The sequence below is a fragment of the Stegostoma tigrinum genome, chromosome 35 (assembly GCF_030684315.1).
Source record: "Stegostoma tigrinum isolate sSteTig4 chromosome 35, sSteTig4.hap1, whole genome shotgun sequence".
In the NCBI taxonomy this organism is placed as follows: domain Eukaryota; kingdom Metazoa; phylum Chordata; class Chondrichthyes; order Orectolobiformes; family Stegostomatidae; genus Stegostoma; species Stegostoma tigrinum.
Window position 1 is genome coordinate 18552931 of NC_081388.1, and position 18459 is coordinate 18571389.

General features: G+C 45.0%; 1 protein-coding gene across 1 annotated transcript in view; it reads left to right on the top strand.

The window, feature by feature from the left end:
- LOC125447545 (protein GPR107-like) overlaps positions 1-18459 on the top strand; it is a 41889-nt gene that overhangs the window by 286 nt on the left and 23144 nt on the right. Inside the window, exons 2-6 of the mRNA XM_048522016.2 lie at positions 7272-7388; positions 11756-11806; positions 12291-12382; positions 15168-15328; positions 17167-17249. Coding sequence (XP_048377973.1) covers positions 7272-7388; positions 11756-11806; positions 12291-12382; positions 15168-15328; positions 17167-17249 — 504 coding nt within the window. The remainder of the gene's footprint in view (positions 1-7271; positions 7389-11755; positions 11807-12290; positions 12383-15167; positions 15329-17166; positions 17250-18459) is intronic.

Here is an 18459-nt window from a genome sequence, read left to right on the forward strand (position 1 = left end):
CGGTGATAATACCCCCCCCCCCCCCGGGGGCTATATCCAGCGGTGGAGGGGTGGCTGTGTGTGTTATTGATGATATGGCAGTATGGGGAGGTTGGAGGAAGGACCCTGGGTCATGATGCCACCACCTCCTCCGTACTCATTGAGTGTCACATCTGCAGTGCATCGTGATCCCTCCGTCTCAGGAGCGGTGACTGTCAGGTTACACTCGCCACCCCTTGCCTCTCTCTTTAATGAGAGTGTGGTCTTCTGGGTGACGTTACCAATGTGTGATGACCAACGTTGTCACTCTAACCGGGACTTTGCAGGCTGCACTTAGATACCCGTTTTTGTGGCGCTTGTGGGAAAAAGAAGGTTCTGTGCTCATCTTAGATGACAAGGTGTGGGGCTGGATGAACACAGCAGGCGAAGCAGCATCTCAGGAGCACAGAAGCTGACGTTTCGGGCCTCGACTCTTATCTCTAGCTCATCTTTCCGCTTTATGCGCTGATTGTAAGTGGTGTCCTCACGTTGTCAATTTCAACATCATCATTCCCTTTCTCCTTCTCCGTCCACGTGTCCTAATACTACTCCTGCCTGTTTCAGTGAAGCCTTGGTATACGGCTGATTTGACCTTACTGCCTGTTCTTGCTGATATCCATCTCTTCTTACAACGGTGAAGAATGAAAAATTGTTAGACCTTGCTATGTAGGATCAGAAGTATGTCATTTAAAAAAAATCATAGACCAGATGTTGATGTCACTGGCTAGGCCAGAATTTATTGCCCATCTCTAATTGCCTAAAGATTGCTATGGGTTTGGAATCACATGCAAGCCAAACAGGGCAGGGATGTCAGATTTCTTTCACTAAGGATAGTAATGAACCGTATTAAGACAATCATCAATGGTTTCATTGTCATTAGATTCTTGATTCCAAATTTCTTATTTATTGAAATCAATTTCCACAGTTTTCCATGGTGGCATTTGAACCTGGGTCCCCAGCACATTACCTGGGTCTTTGGGTTAATAGTCTAGTGATGATACCACAGGTCAATCATCTTCTGTAATATGGCAGAGAAGACTTAATGGGCCAAATAGCTTACTTTCACTCCTTTATCTTGTAGTCTTTTTGTTCATGATCTTTCCTTTCTCCTCCTCCTAAGAACTGCATTGTTCCTCATGTCTTCACTCCGTGTGACTCGCTGTAGGACCACATTTCACAACTTTCAACTATTCGGATGCCTGCTTCTCGTTGCGTCTGTGTTTAAACTCCATGCCATAACTACTCATCTTAAATTTGGGATCACTGGAAGGTAGTAATCGATGAGGCATAGGTGGGCACATGACTCGGAACTAAGAGGTCTCCTTCAGTTTTTGTTTCTTGCTGAACAACTAGTGTTGCACCACTTGTGTGTTGTTTTGATCGTTCTGACTGCCAGGGCTAACACTGTACAGCTTGCTTTTAAGTGACCCTTTAATATTATTCCAACATCCCTAAATTCTTGATGGGTGAGATTATGAAAGGTAATTTCATGCTGAGCCGTGCAAGGAGTGATTTAGGGAAGGTGATCAAAAACTTTGATCTTAAGAAGTGAATGTTGAGAAGTATCTTTGAAGGAGTAAAGTAAAGCAAGAGATTCAGTGAAGGAATTCAAGTTTAGTGCTCAGCGCAGTTGCCAGCGATGCAGTAGTTAAAAGGGGAATGAAGGATGACAGAACTGAATGAGTATAATAACTTGGCAGTCATGGGGCCAGGGGAGACAACAGAGGGTAGTGCAGTGGAGGGTATGAAACAAGAAAGAGCGAGTTTTGAGAAGGTTTGTAGCTCAGGTTGAGGTTCCGGATGTGAGTTTGCTCGCTGAGCTGGAAGGTTCATTTTTAGACGTTTCGTCACCATTCTAGGTAACATCATCAGTGAGCCTCCGACGAAGCGCTGGTGTTAATAAATAGAAAGCGGGACATAACACCGGCGCTTCGTCGGAGGCTCACTGATGATGTTACTTAGAATGGTGACGAAATGTCTGAAAACTAATCTTCCAGCTCAGCGAGCAAACTCACATCCAGAACAAGAAAGAGATTTTTTTAAATTCACTGCAGGAAATACTCCACAGGTTAGACAACATGTTTGAAGAGAGAACCCAAGTTAACATTTCAATTGATTACGTTTAATTAGTCTGATTATATGACAGTTTCGCCATTTGATGAATGTGGGAGACTGCAAGGCCACATGATGTAGAAGCAGAATTCGGCCATTTGGCCCATTGAATCTGCTCTGCCATGCCATTCAGTCACGGCTGATATGTTTCTCGACCCCTGCCTTCACCCCGTGACTGATCCCCTTACTGATCAACAACATTTCCATCTCTGTCCGAAAGACACCCAAACACTTGGACTCCACAGCTTTCTGCAGTAATGAATTCCACAGATTAACCTCCCTTTGGCTGAAGAAATTCCTCATCTCCATTCTGAAGGGTCATCTCTTCATCCTGAGGCTGTTCCCTCTGGTCCTAATCTCTCTGACTAGCGGAAGTATCTTCTCACATCCACTCTATCCAGGCCTCTCAACATTTTGTAAAGTTCAAGCAGATTCTCCCTCATCTTTTAAAGCTCCATTGAGTAGAGATAGCGTCCTCAACTGCCCCTCATATGACAAGCCCTTCATCGTTAGGACAATTCTTGTAAACCACCTTGGGGAACATGCTTGAATGCCAGGACTTCCAGGTTTAGATACAGGCCCAAAATGCCCCTCTGTATTCCGATTGCAGTCTGATCAGAGCTTTATAAAGCCTGAGCAGTACGTCTATGCTGTTGTATTCTTGATATTAATGCTAGCATTGCACTTGCCTTCCTAATCACTAGCTGAACTTGCGTGTTAACCTTAAGAGAATTCTCAACTTGGACTCCCAAGTCCCTTTGTGCTTCAGATTCCCGAAGCCTTTCCCATGTAGAAAATAGTCCATGCCCCTCCTTTTCCTACAAAAATAGGTAACCTCGCACTTTTGTATATAGTATTCCATCTCCTACTACTTTTCCCACTCTCCTAGCCCATCCAAGTCCTTCTGCAGCTCTCCACTTTCTCAATGTTAACTATCCCTTCAGCTATCATTGTCATCTGCAAATTTAGCAACAGTGCCCTTAGTACCTTTGTTAAGATGGTTAATGTATAATGTGAATGGATGTGGTCCCAATGCTGACCCCTGTGGAACTCCAGGAGTCACTGACTGCTCTCCTGGAAAATGCTCTTTATCCCTCAAAGAATTCTAACAGATTTGACAAAGCCGTGCTGACTCAATCCTATTTACAATGCACTTCCAAGTAATCCCCATCTCATCCTTAATAATAGACACTAAATGGATCTTTAAAGGCTTCCCAATCCTCTGCCTTCTCAGTAATCTTCACTGTATTAATTGGCGGCACGGTGGCTCAGTGGTTAGCACTGTTGCCTCTCAGTGCCAGGGACACGGGTTCAATTTCACCCTCGGGCGACTGTCTGTCTAGAGTTTACCATTCTCCCCGTGTCTGTGTGGGTTTCCTCCAGGTGCTCCGGTTTCCTCCCACACTCCAAAGATGCGCAAGTTAGGTCTATTGGCTGTGCTAAATTGCTCGTAGTGTTCAGGGATGTGTAGATTAGGTGTGTTATCGGGGGATAGGTCTGGGTGGGATGTTTCAAAGGCTGGTGGACTTGTTGGGCTGAAGGGCTTGTTTCTGCACTATAGGGATTCTATGATTATTTGCTTTGTTTTTATACTGTCTCTGACTTCCTTTGTCAGTCATGATTGCCTTGTTCTCTCCTTTGTATGTTTCTTCTTCCTCCCAAATTACCAGCAGAAACTTCTGCTGTTGCTGCTCCATTGTCTTTCCTGCTAGGCTTCCGCTTCCAGTCAGCTTTGGCCAGCTCTTCCCTCCTGTCTTTGTAGTTACATTTGTTCAATTGTAATACCATTACATCAGATTCCAGGTTTTCACTCCCAAACGGCAGTGTGAATTCTATTGTATCATGGCCATCATCCCTTAGGGGTTCCTTCACCTTCAGCTCCCAAATTGAGACTGCCTCATGATGCGTCACTATATTCAGAATTGGCTTTTACCTCATGGGGTCTACCTGACAAGCTGCTGCCAAAAAAATCTCATGGACATTCCATAAATTCCCTTGACTTGCCCAGTCCACCAGCATACTGAAGCCCCCATGATTATTGTAATCGTGCCCTTCTTGCATGTCTTTTGTATTTCCTGATTTATTTACTTGCCCACATTCTGACTACTGCTAGGAGGCCTGTACACAGCTCCCATCAGGATCTTTATTTCTTTGCGATTCCTTAACCCTACCCACACAGATTCTCTGCCTTGCAACTCTATATCACGTTTTTATTCATTCATGGGATATGGGTGTCCCTGGCTAGGGCAGCATTCATTGCCTGTTCCTAAATGCCCAGAGGGCAGTTCAGAGTCAACCACATTGCTGTGGGTCTGGAGTCACATGTAGGCCAGACCAGGCAAGGATGGCAGTTTCCTTCCATAAAGGGCATTAGTGAACCAGATGGGTTTTTCCAACAAGCGACAATGGGTTCATGGTCATCATTAGAGCCTTAGTTCCAGATATTTATTGAATTCAAATTCATCCATCTGCCATGGCAGGATTTGAACCCATGTCCCCAGACATTATCTGGGTCTCTGCATTAACAGTCCAGTGATAATACCACTAGGCCATCACCATGGCGTTAATTTAATTTCATTTCTTATTGATAAGGCGACATGGCCGCCTCTGCTCCTCTGCCTGTCCTTTGGAGAAGACATGTACTCTTGGATATTTAGTTCCCAGCCTTGATCCCCTTGCAGCCACTTCTGTGACAACCACAACATCATACCTGCCAATTTCAATGTGCACTACATTTACCTTGTTTTGTATACTGCGCACATTTAAATACAACACCCTCTGGTTCAGTGGTCCTCTTCTCATAATTGTCACCTTATCTACTGTGCCTAATGTTTACTTTGTGACCCTCTCCATCTTCTCTGTCCTTTTTACTTGTTCAGGGAACTTTTATAACCCCTGCTGAACACCACCCCCCCCCCCCCCCCCACCCTTAATCTTTGTCCATAGTTTTCCAAGCAACTGAACCCACCCCATCACTATTTCATTTAAAACCCTATCCACAAACCTAGATATGTGTTTCACCCGGACTCTGGTCCCAGCATAAGTCAGGTGGAATCTGTCCCATCGGAACAACTCCTTTGAGTACTCGTGCCAATGTCCCATGAATTTGAACCCATTTCTCCCACACCAGTCCTTGAGCCATAGGTTTGCCTGTTTAAGCTTGTGGGAGTGTGGTAACAATGACTTGGGATGCTAGCTGTCTCTCTACTCTCATTGTATTGCTATTTAGTGAGCTGCTGGGGAAACATTCAGCCCTGAAAATGTTCGAGTTCATCAAGAAACTTCCCATCAGCAATGAAACAAGGGAAACACCTTAAACCCCAGCACGCTGAGTCCAGCTGGACACCTCATAAAAGGTCAACAACAAACATTAACTCTATTTGTATGCAGTGACCTGCTGAGTATTTCCAGCATTTTCTGTCTTTTATGTTTAGATTTCCAACAATTGCAGTGTTCTGCTCTTTGTTTAAAATCACGGTGTTTCTTAACCAGCAGCTAAGGTAGGTTGTGAAGCAGGGTTTGTTGTGGGTTTGGACCTGACTATGTAATTTATAAGCATCTTAAGTTTGCAAAGAATCAAACCAGAAAGACTGCCCTTAAGTGCTTTGGAGCAGTTGGGTCTTGAAACAGCAAAAGGATGGGTGTGATTTTCAGCAGCATCTGAGCTGAGGCAAACCTGGGGTTGGGTGATGTTACAGAATTGGACTTGGATGGTTTTAGTGATGATGCAGGTTTGCAAGAATGTTACCGTGGTAATATCAAGGCCGTTCCTAACTTAGATGGTGAATGATATCGGAATGCGAGTCTGAGAGCCTTGTCACCTAGGCCAGTACGACTCATGCTTAAGACCTGAATGCAAACTAATAGCAGCAGTGAAAATCCCTTCGACCAGCGTGTTCTGGGTGATCAGTAAAACCTTTCTATCAAATACCATTCTCATTCTTTTAGCGCTGGCTTCTCCATGTAAACTTGATGTCATCCATAACTCACCTGCTAGTATTCTGACTGTTATTGAGGCCAGTTCACTTGTTATGTCTGTCACTGTAGATCTCCATTAGCTCCTGATCTGGCCCCCCTTCAGTTTTAAAATCCTCATTTTAGGCCTACAAACCTTGGCCTCATTTCCTGCCTCTGTCTAATTCTCTCCAGCCATATGATCCTCTGTAATTTCTTGTGCATGTCCAATTTTAAATTCTCTACTAATGCCTTCAGCTTACACCTGATGCTCCGCAATTCTCTCCTAACCTTGCATTGCTCTACCTTGTGTCTCTCCCGCTCGCTTAAGATGTTCCTTAAACTTGTCTAAAATAAAGCGAAGGACTGCAGATGCTGGAGATCTGAAACACGCACGAACAGAAATCGCTGGAGAGTCTCAGCAGGTCTGGCAGCATCTGTGGAGAAAAAGGACTCAACGGATGTAGGGTCACTGGACTCAAAACGTTGACTCTGTTTTCTCAACACAGAACCTGCCAGACCTGCTGAATTTCCCCAGCGATTTGTTTTTGTACGTTCTTTAAAGCTGTCAGCTGCTCTCTGCAAACTTGAGATCCTTCAAAATTAGACTGATCTGGCAACTGATCCAGTAGTGGTGATTCTGAACGTGACAAGGAATAACAAGGCACAAGACTATTTGATTGGACAATCCTCACTCAGACATGCAGAAACCCAGCCGGGTAGTATAAAATTAGGAAAAATAAATCTGATTTAAAATGATGCACCTAAAGGGAACTGCAGGAGGTGGAAGAAACAGAAATTTTCCAGCATCAATTTTCTTCAGTTCTGCAGGCATAAAATTAATTTTAAGGGGCCAGGGAGATTGTTTAATGTTACTTATCGGTTAATATGCTATTTAAAAAGTGGTTTGGTCCTGACTAACTTTATTGGCTGATCAGTATTGGAAATGGAATTGTGAATTTCTTGGCTCAGTAACTGAAGAACCCTTATAGGCTATGAAATCCAGGTTAAAATGCTATGATCTGTGGGGTCGTATAGCACAGAAGAGACCCTTCTGTTTATTGAATCGGTGCTAACCTATCTACACGAATTCCGTTTTCCAGCATTTTGTCGAAGGCCTTGAGCTTTATGATATTTTGAGTCTGTATTATGTCTCCCTTGACTAACCAAATTTTCACTTGTTTCAGGATGACACAAGATCGAGAGTTCATTTGAACACCTTTGGCTTCAACGCCAATGGAACTTTGATTGTCAACCTCACGAGTCTTCGGTTAAAAACAACTATTGACCTGACGAAGATCACAGTGAGTTGTAATTTGGTGAAATGCAACGTAGTTTAGAAATTCACACCGCTGTGCCACAGTAATATGTTCTGACTGACTGGATTGCTCAAAGTTGAGTTTGAAATTATCTCTGTGCCTCTGCTCAAGCTTCCCTCTGCTGCTGGGCAGTTCTGTAAGTAGCTAACAGTCATCTCCTCCAGAGTTAATGGGGATTAGGTAACAATGTCTAGCCAGTATTGCCACATCCTCTGAAAGAATTAAAGAAATGCTTGGCTTGGTCCAGCCACTTCAGAAGATGTAAGTTATGGTCCTGCACTTTGCCTAAAGTAACTATTTCTAATTTTAAAAACACCTTGATTACCCAATTCTGTCCTCGTCCAACAATTAGAAGTGTGCAGTCACTAAACAATTCAGTTGGCAAGGGGAAGTGTCCTTTTATTTCCCCGTCAGTTGTTGGGCTCTGGAGGAATTCACAGCAGACTTAGGGGTAAACGTAGTCCATTTCCGATCACCATACTCAGGTGTAGCCGAGAGTTGAAGCCCATCTTGATGCACTTTATACTTGCAGAGCTGATATAGTGAAGAAGTCTCGGGATTAAAAATCTTGAGTCAAATGTCACAAAGACTGTCTCGGTGACCCAGTATTGGAGTGTTTGGTCACCCTGATTTGGGACCTGACGGAACCCGGTCCCTGTGGTTGGCACTGGGAACAGGTAAACTTTATTTTGGTATTGGCGTGTCACCTAGTTGTGGCCCCTGGAGCCCCAGGTGCCAGAGTTGAAATTGAAAATGAGCACCAAGGGTTATTACAAAAAAAAAGTGATCTTTTCTACCCTCTGCATGTTCCTTCAAATCACTGGAAGCTCCTGCTGTGTGTGAAGAACATACAGGGAATCGCTGCGTTGCCAATGGGTTCCATTCTGGAGGCTATTTACAAGGCCATTTGTACCCAAGTTGGGATGTAATGTAGGCTAGCGGAAAGCAGTTGTTTGTAAGTACGGAAAATGTTTGGATATAGGGTCTTTAAAATTGAACCCCTTTATGAGATTGCATTTGTGAATACAAACGTTTGTAAAATAGATGTTCATAAATTGGGGTAATAAAATGTGAGGCTGGATGAACACAGCAGGCCAAGCAGCATCTCAGGAGCACAAAAGCTGACGTTTCGGGCTTAGACCCTTCATCAGAGAGGGTGATGGGGTGAGGGTTCTAGAATAAATAGGGAGAGAGGGGGAGGCGGACCGAAGATGGAGAGAAAAGAAGATAGGTGGAGAGAGTATAGGTGGGGAGGTAGGGAGGGGATAGGTCAGTCCAGGGAAGACGGACAGGTCAAGGAGGTGGGATGAGGTTAGTAGGTAGATGGGGGTGCGGCTTGGGGTGGGAGGAAGGGATGGGTGAGAGGAAGAACAGGTTAGGGAGGCAGAGACAGGTTGGACTGGTTTTGGGATGCAGTGGGTGGAGGGGAAGAGCTGGGCTGGTTGTGTGGTGCAGTGGGGGGAGGGGATGAACTGGGCTGGTTTAGGGATGCGGTGGGGGAAGGGGAGATTTTGAAACTGGTGAAGTCCACATTGATACCATTAGGCTGCAGGGTTCCCAGGCGGAATATGAGTTGCTGTTCCTGCAAACTTCGGGTGGCATCATTGTGGCAGTGCAGGAGGCCCATGATGGACATGTCATCGAAAGAATGGGAGGGGGAGTGGAAATGGTTTGCGACTGGGAGGTGCAGTTCTTTGTTGCGAACTGAGCGGAGGTGTTCTGCAAAGCGGTCCCCAAGCCTCCGCTTGGTTTCCCCAATGTAGAGGAAGCCACACCGGGTACAGTGGATGCAGTATACCACATTGGCAGATGTGCAGGTGAACCTCTGCTTAATGTGGAATGTCATCTTGGGGCCTGGGATAGGGGTGAGGGAGGAGGTGTGGGGGCAAGTGTAGCATTTCCTGCGGTTGCAGGGGAAGGTGCCGGGTGTGGTGGGGTTGGAGGGCAGTGTGGAGCGAACAAGGGAGTCACGGAGAGAGTGGTCTCTCCGGAAAGCAGACAGGGGTGGGGATGGAAAAATGTCTTGGGTGGTGGGGTCGGATTGTAGATGGCGGAAGTGTCGGAGGATGATGCGTTGTATCCGGAGGTTGGTGGGGTGGTGTGTGAGAACGAGGGGGATCCTGTTTGGGCGGTTGTGGCGGGGGCGGGGTGTGAGGGATGTGTTGCGGGAAATACGGGAGACGCGGTCAAGGGCGTTCTCGATCACTGTGGGGGGAAAGTTGCGGTCCTTGAAGAACTTGGACATCTGGGATGTGCGGGAGTGGAATGTCTTATTGTGGGAGCAGATGTGGCGGAGGCGGAGGAATTGGGAAAAGGGGATGGAATTTTTGCAGGAGGGTGGGTGGGAGGAGGTGTATTCTAGGTAGCTGTGGGAGTCGGTGGGCTTGAAATGGACGTCGGTTACAAGCTGGTTGCCTGAGATGGAGACTGAGAGGTCCAGGAAGGTGAGGGATGTGCTGGAGATGGCCCAGGTGAACTGAAGGTTGGGGTGGAAGGTGTTGGTGAAGTGGATGAACTGTTCGAGCTCCTCTGGGGAGCAAGAGGCGGCGCCGATACCGTCATCAATGTACCGGAGGAAGAGGTGGGGTTTGGGGCCTGTGTAGGTGCGGAAGAGGGACTGTTCCACGTAACCTACAAAGAGGCAGGCATAGCTGGGGCCCATGCGGGTGCCCATGGCCACCCCATTAGTCTGTAGGAAGTAGTTAACTGATGTCCATTTCAAGCCCAAAGTTGACCAAAGGCATACAATAGCAAATGGCATAAGGAAGACTACAGATGTCCCAAATCTGAAATGTAAGTGAGCATCTTTTATAGCACCTTCCAGAACTGTTCAAAAGCTCTCAACCAATTAAATTTAAGTGATTCACTTCAAAAGCTACCATAGGAATAACAATGTGAAAATGACGAGAGAATGTATTTTACCTCCTGATTCAGAGGTAACTATTGTCGAAACGCAATGGAGAATTTGCTTACTTTTGCTTTTCTTTGAAATGCTGTCTCCTTGTCGTTATCTCATTGTGGCAGTTCGTTCTGTGTAAGTTGCAAGCTGTTTCTTACATTATAGCTGTGACAACATTTCAGGGAGTTCATTTTTGCAGAGACTCAGCCGTTAAATTCCTTCAAGGCTGAGATTTTTAATCAGTCAGGGAATTGGTTATGGGGAAAAGGCAGGAAAGCCAAAATGAAGCTTATCAGATCCATCATGATTTCATTGAATCTGCTGTGCCATGCTTTGGGCCAAATGACTGACTTCTGCTTGTACATCTTATGGTTATTTCCAACGTAACAACAGCAGTGATGCTACAAAGTAACTCTGGCTGTAAAGCCCTTTGACATATCCCCTGGGCATGAAAATCCCTGTTTAAATGTTGGCGTTTAGAAATGGTACCATTGGATCTTTAACATCCATTATCTGAGTGGGAGGATGGGGCCTCTGTATAATATCTCATCTGAAGACAAGGTCTCTGGCAGAGCCACACTCTCATCAACACTGCACTGAGGTGCCAGCCTTTTCATTTTTGATCAAAGCCTCAAGTTTGGGACTTGATCCCACAGCCATCGACCTGGGAAGAAAAAGAGGCTAGATCAATGCATGGCCTTTCACTAGCTGGCAGATATTTGGTGGGAGGAAGCAGGGCTCATGTGAATGTGTAACAAACTGCCCCAAAAGGGAAGAAATCAGAGGGCTGGTAATGACCTGGTGGCAGATTTTTCAAAAGTTGTTATGAAAAGGCGTTTTAGTACTCAAAAGTACGCAAGTCATACAGATGGAGCAGTGGGAGGTGGTTGGGGATGCAAAAGGTGAGGCACAGAAATGAAAGGGATCAATGTCAAAATGACTACGGTAGGCCAGCCCTAATGGAAGGGCAAACAAATGTCTTAGTAGTGTTACAATCATTGAATGAACTATCAGCAACAGCTAGGTTATAAAATTGTCACAGCAGAACAGAAAGCTACTTGACCCATCATGTCCACCCTGAGCCTCCTGAAGACAAAACTTGCATAATTCTATTCCCTTTCATCACACCTCTGTATTCCTGCTCCGAGTTTCTGGATCCCTCCCCACCAGCTGACCCCATTCCCTACTTGAGAGCATCCCACCCAATAGTTGATAGATTGCAAGGTTAGACCTTAGCCCCATAGCTCCTGTCCTTCAGTGTCCTGCCTTGAGTAGTATTACATGATGCAAATTCATAGTTCAGGCGTGCTGGGTCTGATGTGGCTGAAATGGGAAATGCAGCAGGATTTTTGTGCTAAACACTATTGATCGTCCATGAGCCAGATTATATCTGTTTTTGACCTTTTTTTAAAAATTATCTTGCTGATATGTTTTCTGACTCTTCATACACCAGATGGGGTTTAGCCTTGCAAAAACGAAGACTGATGGTGTGGCTGCCTACACAGTGAGTATTATTAAACGAAGAAAGTTCTTAACGCACCACATTCTTTCTGTGACATTAGGCAGTAGGTTGTGCTCCAACCTTTGAGTGCAGCTTGAGTTCATTGCCTTCTGAACTTGAGTGGGAGCTACCGACTGAACCACAGCTGACACTCTCCAAACTGTTGGCATTGCTTCATTTAAAACAAGCCTTCATTAAAACTGATGTGGCTGTTTCTAGTTTCCTGTATTCTGGCACTTTCCTGCCTCTGCTTTTAAGGGCAGTGAGGCTTTAGACCGCTGTACAAAGTCAGTTTGTTGCTTCTGCTGCTTTGTCCACTGCATGGGCTGCAGTTGTTTGAGGTGGACCGTGCGGATCTGACAGTCCTATTTCCAACAGTAACCTTCCTTTCCAGCACTAAAGAAGTGCTTCACAGGTGTGATGGTAATTTTAAATACTTCTGCTTCTCGTGTCTGCCTTAAGTAATGAGGTTATGTTTCTGGTACAGGTAGATGACTCTGACTCATGTTTGCTCGAGAAATATAACAGTTCTTCAGGTGATTCCCTCACCCTCTTCAAATTTGATCTAATACAGAAAAAGTAAGTATTGGCTCATGTAGAAAATTGTCTGTACCCGTGATGGAAAAGGTTATATTCTACATTCTGGACTCTGTAGTCATGTCTTAGAAAATGTTTTGGCTTGTCCTGGTGCTACATTTGGCTTCGTGTGGAGAGAAGGCCTGTTCTCTGGTTCCAGCTTTTAAAAGCTGAGGCAACAAATAGTCTGTTAGCTGTACTGGAAAACCATCAGAGCAAAGCATCACTTCTGATACTTACAACATTCACTCCCAGTGGTAGCAATGTGTGCTAGCTACAAGATGCAGTGCTGCAACACACCACCACTGCTCAGACTAGCACTGCCAAACCCAGGATCTCTACCATCTAGAATGATAGGGGCAGCATATACGTGGGAGCACAGCCACCTGCAAATTTCCCGCGTAAGCTACGTGACATGCTGACTTGGTGCTATACCACCATATTTCACTGTCATTGGGTCAAAATTTTGAACACAGCACCCCCCCAGCATCATCCTCCAATACCTTGTCTGGAGTAATTCATCAAACAACACCTTCCACCCCTACGACAATCTCCATTTTAGAAGGACGAGGCCAGCTGAGTGGGAACGCCACTCCCTGCAAGTTCTCCTCCAAACCACATACTGTTCCGACTTGAGCATCTATCACTGTTCCTTTGGTGTCGCTGGTTCAAAGTCTTGGCCATCCCTCCCTCAGGGCGCTGTGGGTCTACCTCCACCACATGAACTCCTGTGGTTCAAGAAGGCAGCTCACTACCACCTTCTCAAGGGCAACTAGGGAAAATCCATAAATGCTGGCTGAGCCAGCAACATCCATGTCCTGCAAGTGAATAAAAAAGTTAGGGATGGGTAATCAATGTTTGCCTAGCCAGTGAAGCTCATATACCATGGAGAATAAACAAGGGAAAAGTATTAATTTTGTCTTTACACTACTCCAGCAACCCCTTTGGCAACCACATCTCATCCACTCTTAATGATCTTGACTTTACACAGCGTTGAATTTTCATCTAAATCTCACCATATTTTACCTGTAAAATGGAGACATGAACATTCAGAGCAGGAGTAGGCCATTCAACCTGTTGAACCTTCCCCCACCAATCAATATGATCATGGCTGATCATCAAGCTCAGTACCCTTTAGCCACAAGAGTTATATCTACCTCATTCTTATAAAATAAAACACAATGTTTTGGCCTCAGCTAGTGAGCGTTTATAGTGAATTCTTTAGTTTCACCACTTTCTTGGTGAAGAAATTTTTCCTCATCTCAGTTTTAACAGGTTTACCCCTTAAAGTAAACCTATGACCCCTGGTTCTGGCCCCTCCCCCCTTAGCCCAACATGGGGAACATCCATCCTACCTTAACCTGTCTCGTCATACTGGAATTTTGAGTTTCTTTGAGAATGCCTGTCGCCCCACTTAAATCTACTGAAAAGAATCCTCAGTGATATATCTCTCCTCATATGTCAGTCCTGCCATCCATGAATCAATTTGGAAAACCTTTGCTGCGCTCCCTCTATAGCGAGAGCATCCTCCTTCAGATAGAGAGCCCAAAACTCTGCAGACAGTTCCACGTGACCTCACAAATATCCTGCATAATTGCAGCGAGACATCCTTGTTGCTGTATTCAAATGTTCTTGCTATAAAGGCTGACACAGTTTTCTTTCTGATGCTGTTGATGAGCCATATTTGGAGACTTGTGCACGGTTCTGGTTGTCACGGTGCTGGAAGGGTGTGGAGGCTTTAGAGAGAGTGCTGGAGGGAATTTGCCAGGTTGTTGCCTGCTTTCTGGTGGGGTGGATTGGCAGGGGGTTGGTGTTAGCTGCAGGGAGAGAGATTGAACTGACTTGGTTTGTTTCCACTTAAGCATCAGAGGCTGAGGGACTGCCTGGTGGAGGTTTGCAGGATTGTGGGAGGCATGGTGGGAGTTTTTTACCCCCTCCAGGGTGGAGATGTCGGATACTAGGGGACAGGCGTTTAAGGTAATCGGGGAAAAGTTTAAAGGAGATGTGAGGGGCAGATTTCTTTTTCAACAGAAGGTGGTGGTGGTGAAGTGTGCTGCCAAGGGAGGAGATAGAGGAGGATGCAATAGCAGCATTTTGAAAGGCGCCTTGATGGACTCGTGAATAGGCAGGGAATGGAGGGATCTGGACTGCGCAGAGGCAAATAGTTTTTAGTTTAGGAACATGTCTTGTGTCAGCATAGTCTTGATGGGCCGAAGGGCCTCTTCCTGTGCTGTACTGTTCTCTTCCTGCTTGTACCTCTGCCGTTAGTTGGAGTGACTAATGCACATGGGCACCCAGGTCTCATTGAGATCTCACGCTCCCTCAATATATAGCCATTCAAATAAGTAATCTACCTTCCTATTTTTGCTACCGAAATGGATAACCTCGCATATATCCTCATTATACTGCATCTACCATGTGTTTGCCCATTCGTGGAGCCTGTCCAAACCACACTGCAACATCTCTGCACCGCGCCCCCCGCAACTCTTCCTCCCAGCTTTTTATCATCTGCTTTATAATGACAGTTGTCACGGTCACTCATATTAACTTTATGTTCCAGATTTATTGACTGAATTTAAATTCCACCAGTTGCTGCAATGGGATTTGAACCTGTATTTTCAGTGCATTAGCCAGGACTCTGGATTACTGGATATGTGCCCATTGACGCCAGTGGGTCACCATCTTATCTCTGTGGCGAAAAAAAAGACACTCAAAGTGAAAAAAATGCTGTGTTGGAGTTGGTATTAGTCATGCTGAATGTTGTAATGTTGAAATCGTATGTCAACAGAGTTTTCATGAAGAAACAAGGTGGACAGAAAAAGCTGCAGATAATGCAACTGGATGATCAACAGAATTCTGAAACGAACAATACACCAACTGTGAAGAAAGACGACCAACGGGCAAAGAGCCCGGAGCCAAAAGTAGAGGCCCAAAAGAGTGCTAAACCCGGTAATCACATCAATGACTGGTATTTTCCAAGATAAAAATGTATACAGCTGGGCTCTAATTTTTTAATTTCCCCCTCTCTGTTGCTTTTGCTGATGTGTACAGTGGTTTGCTTGAAGCACTATCGATATATCTGGAGGAGACTTGAAATGTCTACTGAGCTTTGATCTGGGGATGGAGTCTCTAAATAGTGGCTGCTTTGCAATTAAATCAGACATGTTTAAAAATAATGCAACAACCTTGTCTGAAAACCTCCACTAGTTGCCTACTGGATTCCGGCAGTCTCCCCATTGACAATGAGAAATCGCATGCGGTATTGTAAGTTTCAGATTTCAGTCTTCCCCCGATACATCAGAGGTGTAGTGTAGTTTCTGCATCCTGGTCCCATGCTGTATTCAAGCGGACAAATGTTGGGGAATTCCACAGATGATTAAAAGCAGAGAAGAGCTAACTCTCCCTTGTTGCGGTCTTTTTCCAAGACCCAGATTCGCTAGCGCAGTAATTCACTTTTTTTTTCGAATATTATAAAGTATTATGTCAAGCAGTTACTGCGGCCATGCAATTGTGCTAATGTCAGTGGCTGATCCTAATTTAAGGGAATAAAATACTGTCTATGTTGTTGTTCTTCAAAAGTAGTTCACGGGACAGCATTTATTTTGTCGTAAGTATAACAAGAAAGAGATAATTTGCATTTTTATTCCCCCCCTCCCACTACAATCTCTGGATGTGTCAAAACCTTCTCACAGACAGTACAATATTAATGGCAATACTACTACAGGGACATACAGTAGCAAAACTGTACACTGGAAGGTCCTGCAAACAGCAAAAACGTAGGAGCGGAGATGTCAAGGGAGAGGATTCTAGCTCTTGGAGCCTCATCAGAGGACGTGACTAGCAATGGTAGAACAATTACATTCAAGGATGCATGGCACGTCTGATTTAGAGGAGTAAAGATAGCGTGGAGGGTTGTGGTGCTGGAGGAGATTGCACTGAGGCAGGCACAGAAGACCACAGAGGGATCTGAAAACAAGGATGAGAAGTTTAACATCAAGACTGAGAGCCAGTTGTGATAGGGGACCAGGCCTTCGTACAAGTTTAGAAATAGGGGTTTCCGCTCTGAGGGAATTGTTGTTATTCGAAAGAGCAGAATAATGTGGTTATGAAGAGGAGGCAAGGGAGTGTTACTAAGTGCAGACAGGATGGACTGAATGGCCTCTTTCTGCACTGTAACAATTTAAATAATTCTGAACACTGATCAGAGATTGAAACCTAAGGCTAGTTAACACATAACCTGAAGCACTGGGGGCTGCGAGTGTCCTTTATAGAAGTTCGTAAAATCATGAAGGGCATTGATAGGGCGAATAACCAAGGTCTTGCACACAGGGCAGGGGAATCCAAAACCAGATGGCATAGGTTAGTTTTGGGCGGGGAGAATGGAATGGAAAGATTTAAAAGACCTAAGGGGTAATGTTTTCACACAGAGGGTGGTGCGTGTATGGAATGAGCTGCCAGAGGCAGTGGTGGAGTCTTGTCCGTTACAACATTTAAAAGGCATCTGGATGGGTGCATGAGTATGAAGGGTTTCTGTTGCGTTAAATGCTGGCAAATGGAGTGAGATTAATGTAGACATCTGGCCGGCATGGAAGGGTCTATTTCCATGCTCTACATTGCATACTTCGAGACCAAAGCTGAAGGAGCTTGCTGGTTAGCTTTATTGTCATTTGCTCACATTGGATGCCACAATTTTTAAAGTTGCTGGTTAGGCCCGGTCTAGCTATTTTCCTTATCAACTTGCTCTCGTTTATGAGGTATGGCTTCATGCTGAAATTCTGTTTCATTAGGTTCAAAGTCAAGACGGAAAAGAGGAACAGATCAAAGTAAGGGCAAAGAAGCGTCAAAAGGAAAAGTGCAGCCAGTTGAAGAGGTTGGTCTCCGCAGTGTCATAATTGAATCAAATGCTTGGTTTCAAGTTCCACTTAATAGTTATTCTGATGAGCGAATGTATCTCCAGATTGGCATGGTTACCTTGTATCTAACCAAAGAATGCAGCTGGACTCAAACTGGTGGCCCTGACACCTACCAGTTTATGGAGATAGCTGTTCCGAACCACTCGTGCCTGAGGATCTACTGCTCTATCCTGTTGTAACGTACAAAATAGTTCTGAGGCTCCAGATTTTATTGTGACTGAGTAAGTCAAATCAGTGTCTTTGTGAGGTCTTTAAGAATACAGGCCCAGTTCGAGGTCGCCTGCAGATTATAAACGCGTGCTGCTATTGGAAGGGGCTGCCTAGGAAAGGTGGCTCTGATGAGATATTTCAAGTCACCATTTGAGGAAAGTCTGGCAGTGGGTTGTAGTTTCAGGTTGAGGGTGAGGATGGGGGAAGCAGAGCTGTTTGATGTGCTAGGGCAGTGCTAGAGGAAAAAGAGTGAGAAGGCACAGAGAGCAACACCATTGAATCATTAGCCTCCTTTTACAACCTCTAGGTTTAGAAGTGATTTGGGCTGGTACGTTTCCTAGTCTGGTAATTGTCGCAGTAAATGAGCAGCTCCAAGCTGAAGGAAGTGAGTGGCTCAAATCCATTTGCATGGGTGCAGCTGTTAAGAAGTCATAGAGTTGTAGCAATGCATGGCACTGGAGGAGGTCTTTTGACCCGCAAAGTGACAGTAACCAGACTTGAGTTGAGTATGTATGCATTCGTAGGGTTTATGGAGGTACTCCCTTGCTCTCCCGTTTACTCTCTTTTCATCTCTCGGGATGTTGAAGAGAGCTGGAGCCAGAGCAGAACAAAAAAAATCATTGAAGGGAGCAGCAATGGAGCCTGAACTGTACGGCATTGTAAGCATTATAGTAGGAAGTACAGATTAAAATGATCAGTGCAGTTTTCTTTCATTAACGGCAGATTGAGCTTCTTGGTAGGTGTAATGCATTGTTCTTGTTTCATTTAATGATGAGCACCTGGGGGATCATGAGCTGTAGGACCAAATTTTATTTATATAGCACCTTTTAGGATGTTTTTCAGAAAGCCCTAATAACCAAATGCAATCGCTTCATTATATAGGGAAGATCTAATAACAGCACTGCGGTAAGAAAGAGATCATCAGTTTTCTTGTTGATGCATATTGAATGTGAGTCT